The sequence below is a fragment of the Grus americana genome, unplaced genomic scaffold, assembly GCF_028858705.1.
Source record: "Grus americana isolate bGruAme1 unplaced genomic scaffold, bGruAme1.mat scaffold_476, whole genome shotgun sequence".
NCBI classification, from domain to species: Eukaryota; Metazoa; Chordata; class Aves; order Gruiformes; family Gruidae; genus Grus; species Grus americana.
In genome coordinates, this window is record NW_026561737.1 from 52,789 (window position 1) to 75,642 (window position 22,854).

A 22,854-nucleotide genomic window follows, 5' to 3' on the forward strand; every position below is an offset into this window, starting at 1 on the left:
TACTTCCCAGGAAGTGGCCGAACATCGCCTGCTGATGGGAAGTAGAGAATAATCTTTTGCTTTTTGCTTTGCTTCCGCGCGCGGCTTTTTTGCTTTAGCTACATTAAACTGCCTTTATCTCGACCCACGAGTTTGGGGTTGTTTTTTTTCCATCCTCCTTTCTCCCCTCCCTGCCTTACTGAAGAGGGGAGTGATAGAGCGGCTCTGGTGGGCACCTGGCCCCCAGCCAGGCTCAACCCACCACAGTCCTTTTTTTTGGCGCCCAACGTGGGGCAGGAGAAAATTGAGATAAGGACAGTAATTGGAAGAGGTAACGAGCAAAACATTGACTGAACGTAGATTGAGAGTGAAATAGCGGTGAAGGGACGGGAGGTGGATTCTGTGTGTATTGTCCACTCTTGTTTAGTGTTGTGATAGTGTTGCTTTGATTCTGGTGGGGGGAATTCTTTTTCTTTTTCCTTGTAGATGTGATTAGTGTGTGTGTAGTTTTTCTGTTGAATATGTTTTAATAATTCTTAAATATGTGATTCACAGAGGCGAGGGGTGGAATGTGTTGGGTTTGCGTGGCAGGGTTTTGGTAGCGGGGGGGGCTACAGGGGTGGCTTCTGTGAGAAGCTGCTAGAAGCTCCCCCTGTGTCTGACAGAGCCAATGCCAGCCGGCTCTAAGACGGGCCCGCCGCTGGCCAAGGCCAAGCCAATCAGCGCCTCTGTGAAAACATATTTAAGAAGTAGAAAAACACTTAGAGGGAGAGAGCTTTTGCAGCCGGAGAGAGGAGTGAGAAGATGTAAGAAACTCTGCAGACACCAAGGTCAGTGCAGATGGAGGGGGAGGAGGAGCTCCAGGCGCCGGAGCAGAGATCCCCCTGCAGCCCGTGGTGAAGACCATGGTGAAGCAGGCTGTCCCCCTGCAGCCCATGGAGGAAGGATGAGGGGGTGTAGCGATTCCACCTGCAGCCCGTGGAGGACCCCACGCCGGAGCAGGTGGAGGCACCTGAAGGAGGCTGTGGCCCGTGGGAAGCCCACGCTGGAGCAAGTTCCAGGCCGGACCGGTGGACCCGTGAAGAGGGGAGCCCACGCCAGGGCAGGTTTGCTGGCAGGACTTGTGACCCCGTGGGGGACCCCATGCTGGAGCAGTTTGCTCCTGAAGGTCTGCACCCCGTGAGAGGGACTCCATGCTGGAGCAGGGGAACGATGAGAGGAGTCCTCCCCCTGAGGATGAAGAAGCGGCAGAAACACCGTGAGATGAACTGACCGTAACCCCCACTCCCCGTCCCCCTGTGCCGCTGAGGGGGGGAAGGTTGAAGCCGGGAGTGAAGTTGAGCCCGGGAAGATGGGAGGGGTGGGGGGAAGTGTTTTAAGAGTTGATTTTATTTTCTCATTCCTCTACTCTGTTTTGCCTAGTAATAAATTAGATGAATTCCCTCTCTAAGTTTGGTCTGTTTTGCTCGTGACAACAATTAGAGAGTGATCTCTCCCTGTCCTTATCTCGACCTACAAGCATTTCATTATGCCTTTTCTCCCCTGTTTGGTGAATAAGGGGAGTGAGAGAGCGGCTCTGGTGGGCACCTGGCCCCCAGCCAGGGTCAACCCACCACAGAGAGTTTTACTGAAAGAGTGATTATGTCCAAAAGAATCTGTCCCCCTTTTGGAATTTAAGAGAAATGAATGAAAATCTTATTTCTCTCTCAAGTGTAGCAGACTGCCAGGCATATACCAAGAAGGGCTGTTAAGAGAGAAAGGAGCACACATGGCATGCTACCTCTTCATCCATCAGCCTTCTGTTGAAATGAGAAGTCTGTTGCAGTTTAATATTTTGCCAAGTCTTGCTACGATTTGTCCACCACAGTGAACAGCTCCAACATATTTCTGTTCTGACAGATCCTAATTTTATACAAGAAGTTAACTGAGGTGGATTTGTTCTGGGTTTTGTCACTTATTCGTAGCTTTACAAGGCTGCAAGCCATTTCCCTGGCATGTGCTGCGAGACAACGGGTAAGTTTACACAATTCCAGTTCAGGGAGTTGCCTTCAGCCATCAGGGCAGTGTAGGAGTGTTCCCTGTGAATGCATTTCTCCAACTCATGAGGTCAGCTTGTGTCATGGTTTTACCCCAACCAGCAACTGAGCACCACACAGCCGCTTGCTCACTCCCCCACAGCGGGATGGGGGAGAGAGTCGGAAGAGTCACAGTGAGAAAACCCGTGGGCTGAGATAAAGACAGTTCAATAAGTAAAGCAAAAGCCGTGTGCACAAGCAAAGCAAAGCAAGGAATTCATTCCTCACTTCCCATGGGCAGGCAGGTGTTCAGCCATCTCCGGGAAAGCAGGGCTCCATCACGCGTAACGGTGACTTGGGAAGACAAACGCCATCACTCCAAATGCCATCACCCCCCTGTCCTTCCTCTTCCCCAAGCCCTTTATAAGCTGAGCATGACATCATATGGTATGGAATGTCTCTTAGGTCAGTTGGGGTCAGCTGTCCCGGCTGTGTCCCCTCCCAACTCCTTGTGCACCCCCAGCCATCCATTGGAGGGGCGGTGTGGGGAGCAGGAAAGGCCTTGACACTGTGTAAGCCCTGCTCAGCAACAACAAAAACATCTCTCTGTAACAAAAACAACTCTATGTTATCAACACTGTTTCCAGCACAAATCCCAAACACAGCCCCAGACTGGCTGCTGGGAAGACAATTAACTGTGTCTCAGCTGAAACCAGGACAGCTCATGATCCAGCCTCTGGTCCACAGCAGCAGCCAGACCGACCCTGACCGAGTGGAGATTTTCCAGCAGTGGCCAGAAGGGTGGTCGGGGCCTGGAACACGTTATGTCCAAGGAGAGGCTGAGAGAGCTGCCCTGTTTTGAGAAAGCCCTCAGAGCCAAACACTGGAGCCAGGGCCCGGGGGAGATGGTGGGATCTCAGCCAGTGGAGATATTCCAAATTTGTTGAGACAAGGCCCTGAGCACCTGATCTATCAGGAGCTGTCTGAGGAGGGGTTTGGACTAGAGCCCAGTGAAATGATTGTCCTTTTTCAAATAGTCTTTCTGTGTGCCAGCCTTTCTGCAACACTGGCAGCTCCCACCCAGCTGAAATCACTTTGGGAGACGATGGTTCCCCTTTTGTACCCAGAAGAACCATAGTGTGAGGACATCCCCCAAGGCTCACATGTGCAGCCAGCACAGCGTGAGGCACTCATCCCCAGGGAAGCATTCCTGGGCTGCTGCTCAGAACCTGCTGTGGGCTGAGGACCATCACAGCCCATCGCCAAGGGCAGCCTGTCCAGGATCTCCTGGGACTGTGCAGGCAGGCCATGGTGACCACCTCCAGCAGAGACACCCACGGCAGGTCCCTGCATGGGCTCAGAGCAGGGCACATGGAGACACCCAGCAGCCAGCGCAGAGGCACTGTGGCAATGCCTATAGGCTGACAGTGGGCTGAAGAGCGTGGGGCAAGAAGAGGAGACCTCCTCAGCTGGGCTGGCCAAGCCCTGCTGCCCAACATGGCCCCCCAGCCCTGAAGTGCAGGCACTACTTTCCAGTCCAGCCCATCTCCTCCCCCTCTCCCCCACCTTCCCTGCCCTCTCCCCAGCGCAGCCCAGCAGAGCAGCCCAGTCTGGGCTGGCAGTCTGGGCTGCTGCAGAGCTCTGGGCACTCAGCCCACAGCCCCAGCCCCTCGGAAGGGCACAGCAGCTGCTGGGAGGCAGAGGGGGGGCTCAGCCTCCCCATCGGCCCCAGGCCTGCAGCTGGCCCCAAGTGCCAGCGCAGGCCACTCCCTCTCGGCCTCTCCTGCATTGACGCTGCAGGGGATCCCCAGCCCTGACCGCCTTTGCCCCACTCTGCCTCCCCGCCAGCCCTGCTCCCCAGGACACCAGCAGAGTCCTGGCCCTGCGGCTCCTCAGGCACCTCCTGCATCTCTCCACTCTCCTGCCCTGTGCCTGCTGCATCTTCACGGACTCCCACAGCACTGCAGAGTCTTTCTTTGCGGGTACCTGGAGTGAGTGCTCTGCCCTGGGGGCACTTCATCTCAGGGTCTTTCACCTTCTGAGTCTCCATTCACTTCCCACCCAGGAGTACCTGCAGTGTCCCCATCCTCTCCTGACCACGCCAGATTCCTTTCCACTCTGCCATCAGCCCCGTCATACCTGCGACAGCATGAGGAAGGTGACTGGGAGCTTGCGCACCATTTCCAATGCCCCTGGACACCAAGACGAGAGCCTTCAACTAAGTGCTTGGTGTCTAACAGTGACACCATGAGATTATTTCCCCAAAGAGAAGGAGAAAACCAGGCGGAAGAGACTTGGAAAGTCCAATTCCTCTGGCTTGTTCTTAGCCACAACTGTATGAAGGAGAGCCCAGGCTGCAGGCACCTCCCTCAGGAGATCCCCTTTTATTGCAGAGAGGCTATTAGGAAGGCAAAAGGTGACACATGGTTCTTCAAGGATCAGACACAACAGGACAGCACCTCAAGAGAAGTGCTATGAACCCAAGCAATTACTTCTAACGATGATGATAAGAGAAAAAAAAACCCAGAGTACTGGCCTAAAATATACCCTGGGCACTCTGCAGAGAAGGGGAGACAAATTACAGTTGGTGGTGCAAGGTCCATTGGATGAGTTTCCTCAGGGCCTCCTTGAGCTCCTGGTTCCTCATGCTGTAGATGAGGGGGTTCACTGCTGGAGGCACCACCGAGTACAGAAATGCCACCACCAGGTCCAGGGATGGGGAGGAGATGGAGGGGGGCTTCAGGTGAGCAAAAAATGAGGTGCCGATGAATAGTGAGACAACAGCCATATGAGGGAGGCACATGGAAAAGGCTTTGTGCCGTCCCTGCTCAGAGGGGATCCTCAGCACGGCCCTGAAGATCTGCACATAGGACAGCACAATGAAAACAAAACACAGTAAGAATAAACAGGCACCAACCACAATAAGCCCAACTTCCCTGAGGTAGTAATGTGAGCAGGAGAGCTTGAGGATCTGGGGGATTTCACAGAAGAACTGGTCCAGGGCATTGCCCTGGCAGAGTGGTATAGAAAATGTATTGGCCATGTGCAGCACAGCATAGAGAAACCCAGTGCCCCAGGCAGCTGCTGCCATGTGGACACAAGCTCTGCTGCCCAGGAGGGTCCCGTAGTGCAGGGGTTGGCAGATGGCAACGTAGCGGTCATAGGCCATGACTGTGAGAAGATAAAATTCTGCTGAAATCATGAAGATAAGAGAAAAGAACTGGGCAGCACATCCTGTGTAGGAGATGGCCTTGTTGTCCCAGATTAAGTTGGCCATGGCTTTAGGGACAGTGGTGGAGATGGATCCCAGGTCGAGGAGGGAGAGGTTGAGGAAGAAGAAGTACATGGGGGTGTGGAGGTGGTGGTCGCAGGCGATGGCAGTGATGATGAGGCCATTGGCCAGGAGAGCAGCCAGGTAGATGCCCAGGAAGAGCCAGAAGTGCAAGAGCTGCAGCTCCCGTGTGTCTGCGAATGCCAGGAGGAGGAACTCAGTGATGGAGCTGCCGTTAAACATTTGTTCCCTCTGCACACGAGGGCCTGTCCAAGGGGGAGAAACGCAGTGAAGAGTTAGGACGGACACCTGTGAGCAGAACCTATTCCATTCATCACAGTAAGCAACCACAAGTGTCCTCTGTCTGTCTGCACACAGATCCTGGCATGATCCTTGGTTTGTGCTGGCTGAGGGTGCAATGCAGAGCAGGGGCCTCTTCTATGGGCTCCAGAGGAGTCAGTCCTGCTGTGCAGCAACAGACAGAGAGGAAACAGGAGTGATCACAGGTTAAATCTACCCGTGATATAAGAGAGATTTGACCATTGTCTCTCCCAATTCACCTGAGTGCAGAACAGAACTGTGGGGGTTTGTTTTGTTGATTTTTCTCCTGTTACCCCTTTCCCACCTGAGGAGGAGGCTGAGGTGAGTGAAGGGACTTTATCAGGTTCCTTGAAGAGGTGTTGACCAATGGCTGTCATGCTGTCAGTGTCTCGCACTGTGGTGCTACCCTGAGAGCTCCATGACCATATTTCTGCACCACCACCACCACAAGAAACGGGAAAAGCACAGACTTCAGAAATCACCTTACCTTCCAGGTAGCCCCTGCCTTGATGTGCTTCTTGAGAAGTCCCCTGGGACATGTGCTGGGAGTGATCTGGAGCTGTGAGCAGCCCTGACCCACACAGCACCCTCTTGACATCAGAAGGACCCTGCCCTGCTCTTCCAGGGGGTCGCTCCTTCCACCCACAGCTTCTCCCTGCAGTGCCCTGGGGAGCTCCCCGGGCAGGCTGAGGGCTGACCCGGGCAGGCGGCAGAGTCCCTGCCCCGGCACACAGCCCCTGGGCTGCAGGGACCCTGCTCTGAAGGACACAACTGGGCACCCCTGGCTGCACACCCACCCTCACACCCTGCAGCCAACCCCGGGACAAGGCAGCCGTCATGCTCTGTCCCTCTGACCGTGCTGCAGGGAACCCTGCGCTGGAGGATGCCCTTACCTTCTACACCGGAGAAAGGTCCCATAGGCTGTGACCTGTGACAGCTTGAGGAGAACCCTTCAGGAACTGCAGTGGCACTTGCCTGCACCCAGAGACTTACTGTGTAGAGGGCTCTGAAGATTTCTCCTTCCCTGAGCTCTCAGCATCCTCCCATTCTCTGCCTCACTCCTCTCCCAGCGCCCTCAGCCCTGCTGTGCTCTGCAGAGGAGCTGCTCCTGGCCAGAGATGTCTCTCTGCAGCACTGCCCACTTGCCATGAGCTCCCTTTGTCCCAGGAGAGCAGCAGCAGAGGACCAGCCCAAGGTGGCATGTTAATGACCCCTCTGGTGGGTTTGGGGATGAGTCCATGAAGCTCAGACCCTGAGAGGAAGCTGATGAAACCTCCCAAGAAGTCAAACTCAGATGTAAACTCCAAAGTTTCTCAGAGGGTTAATGGGTCCCCCTGAGGGACATTACCAACAAAGCCTCCCCAGGGGCTCGTTAGAGCAGGAAACTGGAAGCAATAATGACAAGTAGACAAAACCAATGTCAAGGTGGCTCTGATGCTGAGTAACCTGGAAGTGTTAAATGAAGCCAGATGGACAAGCCCTGACCGCCAGCCCCTGGGAAGGGAGACCCTGTCCCTCACATGTTGCTCAGGGCTCTTCCTGGGGCAGTGGGATGTGGGGATGTGCAATGCCTGGCATGACCCTTCTGGGTGGAGCAAGGAGGTCATGAGTTCTTCCTGAATCAATTGAAGGCACCTTCTGGTAGGCCCTGACTGCAGAGACAATAGCCATAGCCATGGTGATGCAGAGGTCATCTGTGGTTGGGGTCTTTCAGCCTTGCCACAGCCCTCAGCAGTGTCCAATACAGCCTGCCCTACAGTGTCCCACACCTGCACCTCTTTCTTTGAAGACACCCAATCCTTTTTTCCATTTCACCCCAATATCTCACTGGCCTTACTGATATCGCTCCATCCTCCCTGGCTGTTCCTTGAAAGAGAAAGCCATGGGCTGGTCCAGACTCCCTCTGGGCACCCTATTCTATGTCAGCACTGCCCTTGGAGGCACATTTCCTTCTCCTCATTTCTCGTCTCAGCCTCCCAAGCCACACTTTGTGGTGCTCTTCCTTTTTTCTGCTTTTTTTTCCACTATGAAGAAAAGCTCCAGCATCTTTGACAGCATCCTTCAAGTAGCTGCAGGTTGTGAGTGTGGTGCTCTGAGCCTCCACTTCAGCAGCCTGAAGAAGCTCAGGTCCTTCAGCCTCCCCAGACAGGGCATGTGCTTGAGGCCCCACGTCCTATATTGGCCATCCTCCTCGGGACTCTCTCCATTCCTCCCCATTTGACTACAACAGGAAGCTCCACAGAGGGACACACGGGTCCAGGCTTATTCTTCCCCCCAGTGCAGGACTGGCCACTTCTCCTTGTAACATTTCAAGAGGTTTCTGTTCTCTAAATCCCAGAGTTTCTCAAGGTCCCCCAGACTAAAGCTCAATATTTGTGTGCAGATGGTCACCGTGATGGTGGTGTCCCTCACAAGGTAACAGCACGGGGAGTTGCAGGGTAATACAAATAGTAGAAGGTGGTGCTACTTTAATGCAATTTCCTTCCAACATAGGATTATCCATGGTGACCATCTCAGAAACAGCTTCAAAGCCAGCAAAGCCAGGGCCAGTGAGGAAAGAGTGAACAGAGCTGGGCTGTTAGTGTGGGAGGGTACAAGAAGGATCAAAGTGAAGAGAAGAGGGAGAAAGGAAATAGACGGTGAAGCAGAACACTAGATCAAGGCTGTTTTGGGGGTACCTGCCATGCAGCTCTGCATGTGAGCAGCAGTGAGTGGTTTGGGACAGGAATGACACAGATGACCTGACCAAACTTGGTCTGACTTTCCTCATGGTCATGGGGAACCTGAGTGCTTTCCTTACCATGGAGAAGGGAAGACCTGTGGTGGAAGGAAATGGACAGTCATTCGTGCTGGGAAGGGACCCTAGGAGGTCTCGAGGCCAATGTGCATCACACAGCAAGGGCAGCTATCAGGTCACACCAGGTTGCTCAGGGAGTTCTTCATGTTGCCTTTGAACTCTTCCAGGGACTGACACAGCACAACATCACTGCTCCAGTGCTTCACTCACTTCATGGCTAAACAGTTTTTCCTCACACAGAACAGGGAAAAGCCTGGATCTGTCTTGCTGATGACCTCTTGGTAGTGGTATATGGGTCATTTTCAGTTTTTCCCAAAGCCCTCTCTTCTCACCATTGAACAACCCCACCTCTCTCAGCCTCTCATACTGGTAAGGTCAACCTTACAAATGCATGCCTGAGAGGTTTAGGGCTCTTCCAATTCTACTGGATTTTATTGGGTTGGCAAGGGACCTCGGGGATGTTGGAATATCATCACCCTCACGCCATCACTTCCTGCATGTGTCACTCTCATTTGTCACCCTGTTGCAAGGCATGGCTGTCGCAGGCTGTAAGGAGAGCCTGTTCTGTCTGAAGAAACTGTCATCCACAACGAACCACTGAACTTTGAATGTTTCAGGCCCTAGTGGCAACATGAGACCACTGTGAGGGTCTAGCTCTGTGAGCATACACATACAACGTGCCTATATAGGTGCCCATTTCACACTAACATATCCTAGCACACAAACAGCCCAATCCTCAGTCACCCTTTCTTCACTGGCCCTGCATTAGCTTCCTTTTTACCCTCATTTGGTATTTTGGAGATGGCTGTCATGGTAATGCCTTCCTGGTTCATTAATTCCATTGAACTAGAACCTCCTTCTGTTATCTGCAGCATCCTGCAACTCCTCCTGCTGTTACCTTGTGGGAGACACCACCATCAGGGTGAGCCACTTGCACACAAAAATTAAGGGCTGCCTAAAAGGAGTGTCAGTCCAGGGGGACCTTGTGAAACTCTGGGGCTTGGCCTGGGTTTGAGGAGGAGAAGGAGAAGTGGGCAGTCCTGCATCAGGAGGAAGAACAGCCCTATAGACCAGGGCTAGCTGTGACCTGACTGGCTGAGCTGTGATCCTGAGAAAATCCTGGGTCCTGCAGTGGCCCCCCACACACAGGTGTGTCCCAGGGTGTGGCTCCCCATTTTGGAGGAGTGGGGAGGCACTGGAGAGTGCCCAGAAGAGGTCTGCCAAGGTGGGGTGCAGGGCACATGCCCTGTGTGTGGAAGCTGAGGGACATGGGCTTCTTCAGCCCTTTGGCCCAGTGGTGGAGAGGCTCCGGGAAGTACAGGAGTAGCCATAGAGTGGTTGAAGTGTGGTTCCAGAGCTGGAGGAGCTTTTCTTCATAGTGGGAGACAGCATGGGAAAGAAATCATACCAGAGATGGAGGGTTGGGATGCTTAAAGTGGACACAAGGAGAAAGAAATGTCCCTCCGAGGGCAGCGCTGTGGTATAATCAGACCCCCCGAGGGAGCCTGGCTCAGTCCATGGCTTTGTGTTTCAAGGCATACCTCGCAGGGATGGAGAGATAGCAGTCAGGGGAATGAGTTGCTCAGGTCAGAGCAGGGTGGAGAAGCAGAGTGGATGTCTGCAGCATGCCGGGAACTAGGGACAGGTGTGGGACACTGTAGGACAGCCTGTGGTGGAGACAATCTAGGGCCGTGCAAAGCTGAAACCCTGCAACAGATCTGAGGTCTTTGCCTCCTTGGCCATGGCTGTTGTCTCTGCCACTGATGCCAGTGAGGAAACACCTTACCCTTAGGGCACTCGGGCCTCATGGCCTCCTCGTCCCCACCCAGGAGCCTGGCAGATGTCATTCCACAGCCTTGCTCCAGGCATTGCACATCCCCACACCCCACTGCCCCAGGAAGAGCCCTGCGCAATGTGTGAGGGACAGGATCTCCCTTTGCCAGGGGCTGGGGGTCAGGGCTTGTCCGTTTGGCTGGATGCAAAGATTCCAGATATCCTCAGCATCAGAGCCACCTTTACATTGTCTTGGCCTTCCTGCCATTATTGCTTCCAGTTCTCTGCTCTAACGAGCCCCTGGGGAGGCTTTGTTGGTAATGGTTCTCAGGGGGATGCATTAACACTCTGAGAAACTTTGGAGATTGTGTCTGAGTTTGACTTCTTGAGAGGTCTCTTCAGCTGCTGCTCCATGCCTGAGGTTCATGGACTCATCCCCAAACCCACCAGAGGGGTCATTAACATGCCACCTTGGGCTGGTCCTCTGCTGCTGAGCTAGTCCAGGCTTCTGGGACAGAGGGAGCTCATGGCAAGTGGGCTGTGCTGCAGAGGGACATCTCTGGCCAGGAGCAGCTCCTCTGCCAAGCGCAGCAGATGTGACACATCGAGGGTTACTCAGCCTCAGAGCCACCTTAACATTGCCTTTGCCTACCTGTCATCACTGCCTCTAGTCTTCTGCTCTAACCAGCCCCCAGGGTGGCTTTGTCAGTGATGGATCCCAGTGGGACCCATTAACACTCCCTGAAACTGTAGGCATTGCTTCTGACAGTGACTTCTTCAGTGGTTTCCTCAGGCTTCTCTCAGTGTCTTAGTTCCTGGTCTCAGCATCAAATACACCAGGGAGCTCATTAAAATGCACCAAGCCATGTCTCCTCCTGTTATTTTCTGCAAGTCTTCAAGACTTACACAACTAATTGGAGAGGTCTCCAGGGTGTATGTGAAGTCAAAGATTTCAAAGAATTCAGTGAGCCCTACAAAAAGGAGTATTTTTGATTTTTAAGAGCTTGGGTTTGGTTAGAGGTTTTTTTGTTGGGTTTTTGGGGATTTTGTTTGTTTGTTTGTTTGTTTGTTTGTTTTTAATTTACAGAAGAAGTTATAGTAGCATTCTCCAGTCCATATTGGGCAAGGGGGTCTCCTACTGAAGTCAGGATGGGTAGGAAGAGCTCCTCATTGAGGACAGGCACTGCATGGACAACCTTCCTCATCACCTCCCCAGCCCTGCCATCTCAGTCATGGGCCACCTGGGACTTGCATCACTTCTCCTCACATCACACTTCTCACCCAAGTCTGCAGCTGGAGGTTACAGCTCCTTTGCACCAACTCCCACCTGCTTTCCTTAGGGACCTGGCTGCACACAGGCACACCTGCGTTGCTCTGCATGGCAAACACACAGAAGGAAAGCAGGGTGAAGTTTCATAAACAATAACCCACGCTCCTCAACTTCAAGCCAAGTCCAAGCTGCCTCCAATGAGGTTCACCATCCACAGGGAACAGCCCCACCAGAGATGTTTGAGAGAGAGAGATTGGACAGGATAGCTATAACCCCAGTGAAGGAGTTGGCTGAAGAGATAATTAGGCTGCTGAAAGTGGAGTCCATGCGACCTGGGAATGCACCAGAAAGAGAAACTCCTTGCTGTTCATGAACACCAGGAATGCATTTAGTCATGGGTGGCATTCAGCTTCCCTGATTCATAAAAATTCCATGTAGGAGCTTCAGGGTCCAGACCATGGCCTTTGAGGTGGATAAGGGAGGATGCAATGAGCTTTAGGTGTAATGGAGAGCTGAGGCAGTGCCTCCCAGCCTACCAGGCTGGAGGAGATGTTTTTCTTAGTTGTCTGTGCTGGTCACAGGAGGATTTGTACCCCATAAACATCTGTTCTCTCATCTGCTGATAAGATATTGGACAAGAGATTTAAGGATGATAAGATCATTGAGTTTCAGAGTAGATGTTGAGAAGTCTATAGAAAAACTCTCTAATCCAAGACAGGCCAGGTAAATGGTCAGACCTGGTTCCACAGGTCTTTGTCCACCTGGGTCTTGAAAACCTGCAAGGACAAAGGACTTTACAATCTCTCACGGTGATCAATGCTTGTTCCAATGCTTGGCTAGCCTCATGGTGAAAAAGGTGAGATCCCCCTTGCTTTGAGGTGTCTCTCAGCCATCCCTTCTCCAGGCTGAAGGAGCCCAGCTTCATCAGCCTTTCCTCACAGAGACACTGATCCAGCCCCCTGACCATCTCAAGGCCCTTCACTAAACCCACTCCAGATGGTCAACACCTTTCCATTCTTGGGGTTCCCAAAAGTGGACACAGTGTTCTGGATGTGGACTAGAAACTTTCCACATAGAGAGGGTAAATCCCTACCCTCCATCTCCTGGCCATGCTGCTGGTCCTACAGCCCAGGGCACTGCTGTCCTCCCTTGCTGCCAGGGCACACGGCTGCCTCCTGTCCAGCTCCCTGCCCACCAAGACCTTTCCCACAGAGCTGCTCCCCAGCCAGGCAGTCCCCAGCCTGTGCCATTGCCAGCGTGAGTCCCCTGCAGGGGCAGAACCTGGCACTTGTCCTTGGGGGGTTTCATGAGGTTCCTCTCAATACCTGCTCTCCTCCTCCTTCAGCCCTTTCACTGAGCAGAGGCCTGGCAGAACTTTTGAGCACAGTCTAAGGCAAGGAAGACGTTGAGTCACTCAGCCCCACCTGTGTCTGCTGTTACGACCCCCCTCATCATTCAGCAGCATGTTCCTTGTTCAGCCTTTTACTTCAAACACAGTGGCTGAAGCTCTTCATTTTGCTCTTGATGGTGCCTGCAGCCCCCATCAGCTCCAGCCGAGCTCTGGCTTTCCTAAACACATGCCCACACACTCAGGTCATCTTTCTAAATTCCTCCTTCATAGCCTGTCCCGGCTTCCACCTCCTCATCGTTGTGTTGTGGCTCCCATCCGTGACCCATCCCTGCCCCTGTGCAGCCCCACTGCCCCACACATGCCCCCAGGGCCCCCATCATCAGACACTGCACAGGACAGGGTGTGTTTAGGGCGGGGATGTGTCCTCCACCACAAGTGCCCATGCCAGACCTCAGTGTCCATCCTCAGCAGCCCTCCTTCTTCTGCAGCCAAGCAGTGCCCAGCCCCAGCCAAGCCCCAGCTATGTCCCATGCACGGGTTCCCAGACAGCCCTGCTCGGGGCTCTGCCAAGGTCTGGGCAAGGCAGGAGGCTGGGGCAGGGCTGGCTGTTTCCCCAACACAGGCACCAAGACCAACAGCAGGAAGGAGATGGCCACAGAGCCCAACCACCAAGAACTGGGGGAGTGACCAGGGCTGGAAATGGCTGATGGGAGAGGCTGGGGGGTGATGAATGCCCTGGGGCACCTTCTCGCTCTCTCCATGCCACCAAGAGTCCCGGCCAGGGGACAGAAGAGCCTGCTGCCAGTGGGTGCCTGCAGAAAGAGGTTTCCCTTTCTCATTGATTCCTCCTTTCAGGCACAGAAATGCTCCTTTGATCTCCTCCAGAGTCATCCCTGCTCTGCAGAGAGCCTTTCCCCAGGTGAGCGTGTCTGTGCTGGCCTGGCCGGCCGTTCCTGGTTCCCTCCCCATGCTCCCTGCAGGGCCCCAAGCTGGTGGGGCTGCTCTGCAGAGCGAGGGGGCTGTGGTGCCCCGGGGCCATGGGGTGACCCTGCACTGGCCATGCTGGTCAGGGTGGGAAGCAGAGCCAGCCAGAGGGGATCACAGCTGCTGAGCCCCTTTCCATCTTCCCTGATGGCTCAGAAGACAAGGACAGTGCTTGGCAGGACCATGGTGTGTCTCCAGTGGCACAAAGGGCAGGGGAGGGCTGCACTAGGTCCAGCCCACAGGGTTTCCATGATGGTGTGATGAACCACTGTCTAGACTTATGTCCCTTTGCCTTCTGGCTCCTCACAGCCTCTCCTGCCATTGCAGAGCCCTCGTTAGCCCATGGTCTCCTCAGGTTTGCCTTCTCCTCTGGGACACTCCTCCTTGGATTGTCACTCATTTTATGAGGTGCCACTCTCTGCCACCTCCGACTCACACACTATTCCTGGAGATCCCCTCACTTCTCCTGGCAGATCTCCATTCTTCTCCAGGATGACATCTGCCATCAGCCCCACTGCAGGTGGGACAGCACCAGGTAGATAAGCCAAAGACCAGTTCTTGTCTGAATGGACATGTGCAACCAAGAAGGAAGGTCTTCATCCAGCCCTTGCTCCCTAACAGATCCCCCTGGGACTCTGAGCTTGTCCCCCTGAATCCATCAAGAACCCCAAAGAGCAAAAGTCCTTTGGAGGGAGCAGCTTCTTGGGTGTATTCCTGACAGCAGCTTTGGAAGGGGTGTCCAGCCTTCTGGCCCTGCCCTGAGGAGCCCTTCTGGTTATGGTGGTGCTAGCAGAGAGGCCAGCTCTGGCACGCTGCTCCACATGGCCTGCTCCTGCCTTCAGGCACAGGGATGCCACTGTAGAGACAGCAGGACTGTCACAAGTTACACGAGACCTTGGGGGTAACAGCAATGCCAGGACACAGCAGGACAGTGTGGAAGGGAGGAGAGAGCAGCCCTGTCCAGGCCGCGTCCTGCTGCTGGCCTTGGCCATGGCTCCAGGGCAGCAGCAGCCCCGACGTGAAGGCAGCGGACAGGGAGTGCCCGCTGAGGCAGCGAGGGGCAGCCCCAAGGGCAACCCAGGCTGCTGCTCCATGGGGCAGCTGGGCATTTGGCTCCTGAACCCTCCTGCATGCTGGGGCTGCTCCTCCAGCTCCAGAGGAGATGTGCACAGATGGGAGCTGAGAGAATTCCCACTGCTTTCTCCATGGAGTTTATCTAGACAGGCAGCCTGGACCCATATGTACATGAGGTGTTTGGGTCAAGTAAAAAGAGGTAACAGGCAAAGAATACTAATATCACAGGTATAAAATAAACAAAAATCCTAAGGAGAAAAGAAGAACACAAAAAAATACAGACCCATACGAAGAAAAGCTACTCCTGGCTCTTCCTGAAATACAGAGGGAGCCCTGGTGGGATAATGGGGGTCTTCTTGATCTGAAGTAGATTGTATTCAAATAGTTTCCACAGGGCATCTATGATTTCCTGGTTCCTCATGCTGTAGATGAGGGGGTTCACTGCTGGAGGAACCACCGAGTACAGAACAGTCACCACCAGGTCCAGGGATGGGGAGGAGATGGAGGGGGGTTTCAGGTAGGAAAATATGGCAGTGCTGATAAACAGGGAGACCACGGCCAGGTGAGGGAGGCACATGGAAAAGGCTTTGTGCCGTCCCTGCTCAGAGGGGATCCTCAGCACAGCCCTGAAGATCTGCACATAGGACAGCACAATGAAAACAAAACAGCCAAAACCTAAAAAACAGCTTAAAATAAGAAGCCCAACTTCCCTGAGGTAGGTGTCTGAGCAGGAGAGCTTGAGGATCTGGGGAACGTCACAGAAGAACTGTTCTACAGTATTACCATGGCAGAGTGGTATAGAAAATGTATTGGCCGTGTGCAGCACAGCATTGAGAAACCCACTGCCCCAGGCAGCTGCTGCCATGTGGACACAAGCTCTGCTGCCCAGGAGGGTCCCGTAGTGCAGGGGTTGGCAGATGGCAACGTAGCGGTCATAGGCCATGACAGTGAGAAGTGCGTACTCAGCTCCAAGCAAGAAGAAAAATAGAAATACTTGAGCAGCACATCCTGCACAGGAGATGGACCTGTTGTCTGAGAGTGAGTTGGCCATCACTTTAGGGACCGTGATAGAGATGGTACCAAGGTCGAGGAGGGAGAGGTTGAGGAGGAAGAAGTACATGGGGGTGTGGAGGTGGTGGTCGCAGGCTATGGCAGTGATGATGAGGCCATTGGCCAGGAGAGCAGCCAGGTAGATGCCCAGGAAGAGCCAGAAGTGCAAGAGCTGCAGCTCCCGTGTGTCTGCGAATGCCAGGAGGAGGAACTCAGTGATGGAGCTGCCGTTGGACATCTGCTGTTTCTTCGCATGGGGGCCAGTTCTAATAATGAAAGGACAGGGAAAAGTTAGGACAGAATCCACTGAGCAAAACCACTCTCTTTTTCATAGAAACACCCCCCAGTTGAAATACATTTCCTTTCTCTGGTTTGTGCTGGCTGAGTGTGTTGTGAGGAGCTGAGGAGTCAGCTGTGCTGAGCTGTAGTGGGTACATGGAGCTGGTTTGTGACAGCTCCAATATTCAAAACCCATGTCAGATGCAATCCACATTTACTGGAAAAATTCAATCTCTGATCTCACAACTCAGAAGAGTGTGGGCTGCAGAAGAGAGGCTTAGCATGCTAATATAAGTGTTTTCTGTGTTTTCATTTTCCACAATCACATCTGGGAATATTCTTCTGAGGGTTAGAAATGCTCATTTCAGAATGGAAAATGGGAAGAGTTTTGAGACAGGACAGGCAAAAAGGCTCAGCTCTTTGTAGCTTAGTGCAGAGTCAGGAGAGATGCAGTGTCCATTAGACTGTCACCCAGCTGCCCTGCACTGTTGCTTCTGCTGCCTTGAAGATGATGACAAACAGAAATTACTTTTAAATAATACCCCCAAAAAGACACTAACAAGAGCAGGGGAGTCATGATTCAAAGGGCAGATCTGCAAACTCTTCTCTTTCCCAGCCCAGAGGTGGAGTTGTGATGGAGAGAGAAGGACACAGCCCCTCTCAGAGAGAAACAAAGGCCTCTGAGAGGAGAGAACTGACCTCCAAGGGAAAGCTCAGCACTCCCTGGGATCCTACAGCACAGCTGTGCTCTTCTGGGGCAGCTCCCAAGCCCAGCAGCACAGGCAAAGCAGACAGTCCGATGTCCTGAAGATGGGATGTCCTAAAGGCAGAGTCAGCTCATTGCTCAGCAGACAACGCCCAGCAGACATCTAGAGTGAGGGACCACAAGAGAGCAGCCTGAAGGCAGCCTAGCCCAGGGCTTGGCTGCAGTTTCCTCCCACTCCCTGCCCATGTCTCTGCTGCCTGGAGCTGTCCTTGCCAGGAGCTGGTGCTCTGCCCACACCTCTCCTCCCTGTCCCTGCTCACAGAGCCCATCCCACCCTCTGTGTGCTCAGCTCTGCCCTGCAGACCCCTCCTGGCACCAGGGCACTGCCCAAGGGGATCCCAATGCTCCTTGAGAAGTACCATGGCAAATGTCCCAGGGGCAATCTCAAGCTGTAATCAGCCCTCACAAACAAAGCACCCTCTCAAGAGCAGAAGGACCCTGCCCTGCCCTTCCAGGGGGTCGCTCCTTCCACCCACAGCTTCTCCCTGCAGTGCCCTGGGCAGCTCCGCGGGCAGGCTGAGGGCTGACCCTGGCAGAAGGCAGGGTCCCTGCCCCGGCACACAGCCCCTGGGCTGCAGGGACCCTGCTCTGCAGGACACAACTGGGCACCCCTGCCTGCACACCTGCATTCCCAGCCACTCAAACTTGCCTCTGCACAGGGAGTCCACCTGGCAGATCCCAGCAGCTGTGGGCTCTGCCAGCTTGAGGAGATGCCTCCAGGAACCGCATCGGCATTGCCCTGCACCCAGAGACTTACCGTGTCAAGGGCTCTGAAGATTTCTCCTTCCCTGAGCTCTCAGCAAGCCTCCCATTTCCAACTGCCTTTAAGCTCTCTCTGCCTCGCTGTTCTCCCCTCGGTGCCTGCAGGCAGAGCCCTCAGCCCTGCTGGGCTCTGCAGAGGAGCTGCTCCTGGCCAGAGCTGTCTCTCTGCAGCACAGCCCACTTGCCATGAGCTCCCTCCGTCCCAGGAGACCAGAAGCAGAGGCCCAGCCCAAGGCGGCATGTTAATGACCCCTCTGGTGGGTTTGGGGATGAGTCCATGAAGCTCAGACCCTGAGAGGAAGCTGATGAAACCTCTCCAGAAGTCACAGTGCGATGCAAACTCCACAGTTTCTTGGAGCATTAATGGGTCCCCCTGAGGGCCATCCCTGACAAAGCAACTCTGGGGCTGGTTAGAGCAGGCAAGTGGAGGCAGTGATGACAGGTAGGCAAAGGCAATGGCAAGGTGGCTCTGATGCTGAGTAATCCTGGGTGTGTTTTATTGAGCCAAAGGGCCAAGCCCTGACCCCCAGCCCCTGGGAGGGGAGACCCTGTCCCTCACACACAGGGCTCAGGGCTCTTCCTGGGCCAGTGTGATGTGGGGATGTGCAATGCCTAGAGCAGGACTACCACACACTCTTTCTCAGGCTCACAGGTTGTGACAAGGGGGCAATGAAGTCCTGGTGCTCTAATGAGAAGATGTCTCCTCACAGGCATCACCTGCAGAGAGAACAGCCACAGCCCAGCAGACCAAGACCTTGGCTGTGTTGGGGGCTTTCAGCCTTACCACTGCCCCCAGATGTCTCCACCACAGGATGTCCTATGGTGTCCCACACCTGCACCTCTTTCCCTGCAGGCTCTTGACACCCAGCCTGCTTTCCAACTTGGGTCTCACCTGAGCGTCTTCCCACCCTTACTGATATCTCTCCATCCTCACAGACTGTTCATTGAAATGCAAAGCTCTGACTGATCCAGACTCTTGCTGGGTGGCCTCTTGTACCACAGAACTGCACTTGCAGGGACATTTCTTTCTCCTTGTGTCCCATCTCAACCTCCCAAGATGCACTTGGTGGCATCTTCTCTTTCTCATGATGTTTCCCAGTTTTCAGAAAATCTCCACCATCTCTGAAACCACCTTTCAAGCAGTCTCAGGCTACTCCTAGACTGCCCTGAGCCTCTCCAACACTGGGCAAAGGGGCCAAAGAAGCCCAGGTCTCTCAGCCCCTCTACACAGCCCATCTGCTTAAGGCCCCAAACTCCACCTGGCCACATCTCCTCTGGCCACTCTCCAGCTCCTCCCAGCTCCAGCAAAAGAGGGAGCCGAGAACTGGGACAAAGCCATGTGTGGGGGTCCCTACCAGTGCGGTGTCAAGGGCCAGAAGAACTGGCCTGCTCTGGGTGACCGTGCTCATCCTAATGCAGCCCCGTATGCAAGTGGCCTTCCTCACAGTGAGCAGAAACCCCTGGCTCGTCTGGTGTCCCTTGCAGTTGCCAGGCCCTTCTCCTCCTCAGAGTCCCTCCTCAGCACAGCAGGTCCCAGCTGGCCCTCATGTACACGTTGGTTCTTCTCCCTGAGGCCAGACTGGCCAATTCTCCTTGTCAACGTCACGAGGTTTCTTTTGGCCAAATCCCCGAGTTTCTCCAGGTCTCTCTCACAAGAGAACAGCATGAGGAGTTGCAGATCTCTACAGACCCAGGTAGGAATTGCCATGAAGAGAGTCTGCAAAACACCAAAGGAGGGTGCAAAGCAAACCAAACCAGGGTCAGTGGAGAAAGGAGAAAGGAGGGTGGGGCTGTTTGTACGCATGGTGATATTAGAGGAAAATGTATAGCTGTGTAGACACACAGACAACATGGATCCCTCCAGGAGCTGGTCTTAGACCTTCCGTCTATAGAGGAGCTGGCCCCAGGATCACCTCAGCTCCCCAGTTCCCCCATGTACAGACAGACACTCACGTACAAATGTCTCTCTCCAGCCCAGCAGCACAGCACCATTGAGGCTGGAAGGCAGCCACCTTCCACCTTCTCTGTGCTTCCTCTGCATGCTTGGTTTTTGTCAGGAGCTCCTTTCTCATCCATGCCTTCCTCTGGCCACCTTTTCTTGACTTTCTGCATTAGGCGCATCAAACATCTCTCTGCACCTCTCTTCTCTGCTGGGCCTTATCCCATGGGATTCTTTGAAGCATGGCGGCCAGGAGGTCAGCTTCTGCTCTCCTGAAGACCTGCTCTTGGCCTTCTTCCCTTCTCTCAGGATCCTACACTCTACTTTCTCACCCCTGAGTGTTACACCTCTGACCAGCTCTTCCTTCTTTGTAAGCATGAAGTCCTGCAGGGCATCTCATCTCTTCTTTTCTCCACTCTGCTCCCACCAGCGAGTAGCTTTGTGGGCAGCAAGGGAACTTGCTAAAACTCTGGTGTGAACAGGAGTCAAATGGACAGTGACCTGTGGATAAGTTCACACTGGAGGTACATCAGCTGAGGTGATGGTTGCCTTTGGAAAAGCCCCTGCCAGAACATGTACACACCAGTGACTGCACACCCAATAATCCAAAGCCCCTTTGACCTTTAATGGCTTGAGTGATTATAGCCCTGTTCTGCAGTTGGAGTAGATGGTCCCTTCCAGCTTGAACTCTTCTCTTCTCTTCTCTTCTCTTCTCTTCTCTTCTCTTCTCTTCTCTTCTCTTCTCTTCTCTTCTCTTAAGGTATTTCCTCCCTGTTTCAAATCTTTCACTTTTTCATAATCTTCTGAGATTCTTTCTGTTATACGCAATCTGTATTCACCCTCTCACTAGACAGAACAGGAATGACAATAAAAATTCTCCACCAGTTCTACCTGCCAAGGAACTAACTGTGATTACAACACTGAATTTACCCCACTCTGTTCTGTCACTGGAGTACAAAAACTTACCTGGGACAGATGGCATCACTTCCCTCCACATCACTTAAAGCTCTGCTCATCTGTTGTTTAAGTCTAAACTGGTGTTGGGGGGGGTTGTTTGTTTGTTTGTTTCTTTTTCCTTCATAAAAGGAGATTTTGACCAGCTTTCTGAATGTCTCCTTCTGTTAGAATCATCATAGAATCATCACAGAATGGCTTGGGTTTGGAAGGGACCTCAAAGGTCATCTAGTTCCAGCCCCTCTGCCATGGCCAGGGATACCCTCCACTAGACCAGGCTGCCCAAAGCTCCATCCAACCTGGCCTTCAAACCATCCAGGGATGGGGCATCCACAGCTTCTCTGGGCAACCTGTTCCAGTGCCTCACCACCCTCACAATGAAGAATTTCTTCCAAACATCTAGTGTGAATCTACCCTCTTTTAGCTTAAACCCAATTCCCCTTTGTCCTATCACGACACTCCCGGATAAACAGTCCCTCTCCAGCTTTCCTGTAGGCCCCATTCAGGTACTGGAAGACCTAGAAAGAATTAGGTCTCCCCAGAACCTTCTCTTCTCTATACTAAACAAACCCAACTCTCTCAGTATGTCTTCACAGGAGAGGTGCTCCAGCCCTCTGATCATCTTCCTGGCCTCCTCTGGACTCACACCAACAGCTCCATGTCTTTCTTGTACTGGGGACCCCAGAGCTGGACGCAGTCCTGCAGGTGGGGTCTCATGAGAGCAGAGAAGAGTGACAGAGTCCCCTCCCTTGACCTGCTGGTCACGCTGCATTTGATGCAGCCCAGGACATGGTTGGCTTTCTGGGCTGCAGGCGCTCATTGCCGGCTCATGTTGAGCTTCTCATCACCAACACGCCCAAGGCTCAGGGCTCTCCCCAAGGCTCTCCTCAGGGCTGCTCTCAATCCATTCTGCACCCAGCCCGTAGTTGTGCTTGGGATTGCCCCGACCCATGTGCAGGACCTTGCACTTGGCCTTGTTGAGCTTCATGAGGTTCACAGGGGCCCACCTCTCCAGCCTGTCAAGGTCCCTCTGGATGGCATCCATTCCCTCCACCGTGTCGAATGCACCACACAGCTTGGTGTTGTCGGCAAACTTGCTGAGATTGCATTCGATCCAGGTGTCCATGTCACCAACAAAGATGTTAAACAGTTCCAGTCCAAATACCAACCGCTGAGGAACACCACTCGTCACTGGTCTCCACTCGGACATTGAGCCGTTGACCACAAGTTTTTGAGTGTGACCATCCATCCTTATCCACCGAGTGGTCCCTCCATCGAATCCATGTCTCTCCAATTAGAGACAAGGATGTCATGCAGGACAGTGTCGAATGCCTTGCACAAGTCCAGGTAGGTGATGTCAGTCACTCGTCCCTTATCCACCAACGCTGTAACCCCATTCGTAGAAGGCCACCAACTTTGTCAGGCAGGATTTGCCCTTAGTGAAGCCATGGTGGCTGTCACCAATCACCTCCTGGTTTTCCATGTGCCTGAGCACAGTTCCCAGGAGGATCCGCTCCATGATCTTGCCAGGCACAGAGGTGAGAAGTCCTCCCAGTGACACTCCAGTGCTGCCAGTGAGGATCAGAGTGCTGCCCCGGTTCTCCCAGTGCTGCCCCAGTACTCCCAGAGCAGCTCCCTGGCTCCCTGCAGTGCTCCTGGTTCCACACCAGTGCTCCCAGCGTGGCTCCCTGGCTCCCCTCGGTGCTCCCAGTGCTGCGCCATTGCCACTCACTGGGTCTCTTCAGTACTCCCACTGCCGCCCCAGTGTTACCAGTGCAGCCATAGTGCTCCCAAATCCACCCAGTGCTCCCAGTATGGCTTATACTGCCACCCCAGTTCTTTCACTGTGGCTCCTTGGCTCACTCCCAGTGCTCCCAGTGATGCCACAGTGCTTCTCCAGTGTGGCTGCCATGGTCCCAGTGCCTCGCCTAGCTCACCCAAGTGCTCCCACTACCTCTCCCAGTGCCACACAGTGCTCCCAGTGCTCTCTGGGCTGATTACTGGCTCACTCAATGCTCCGGATATCTCCCCAGTACTTCTGTACAGCTCCCAGTGCAGTGATAGTGCTCCCAGTGTTTCCCCCGTGCTCCCAGTGTGGCTCCCTGCAGTCCCCCCAATGCTCATAGAACAGGCCCAGTGCTGTGGTACAAGAGGCCACCCAGAATGAGTCTGGATTAGCCAAAGCTTTGTATTTCAACAAACAGCCCATGAGGATGGAGAGATATCAGTAAGGGTAGGAAGATGCTCAAGTAAGAGCAAGGTTGGTATA

The 22,854-nt window shown here is 53.7% G+C and overlaps 1 protein-coding gene across 1 annotated transcript; it reads right to left on the bottom strand.

The window, feature by feature from the left end:
- Nucleotides 1-15,133: 15,133 nt before the first annotated feature.
- Nucleotides 15,134-16,123, bottom strand: LOC129200767 (olfactory receptor 14A16-like). The gene has a single exon (XM_054812029.1). The coding sequence runs from the start codon at nucleotides 16,121-16,123 to the stop codon at nucleotides 15,134-15,136; it is 990 nt and encodes a 329-aa protein (XP_054668004.1).
- Between the last annotated feature and the right edge of the window lie 6,731 nt (nucleotides 16,124-22,854).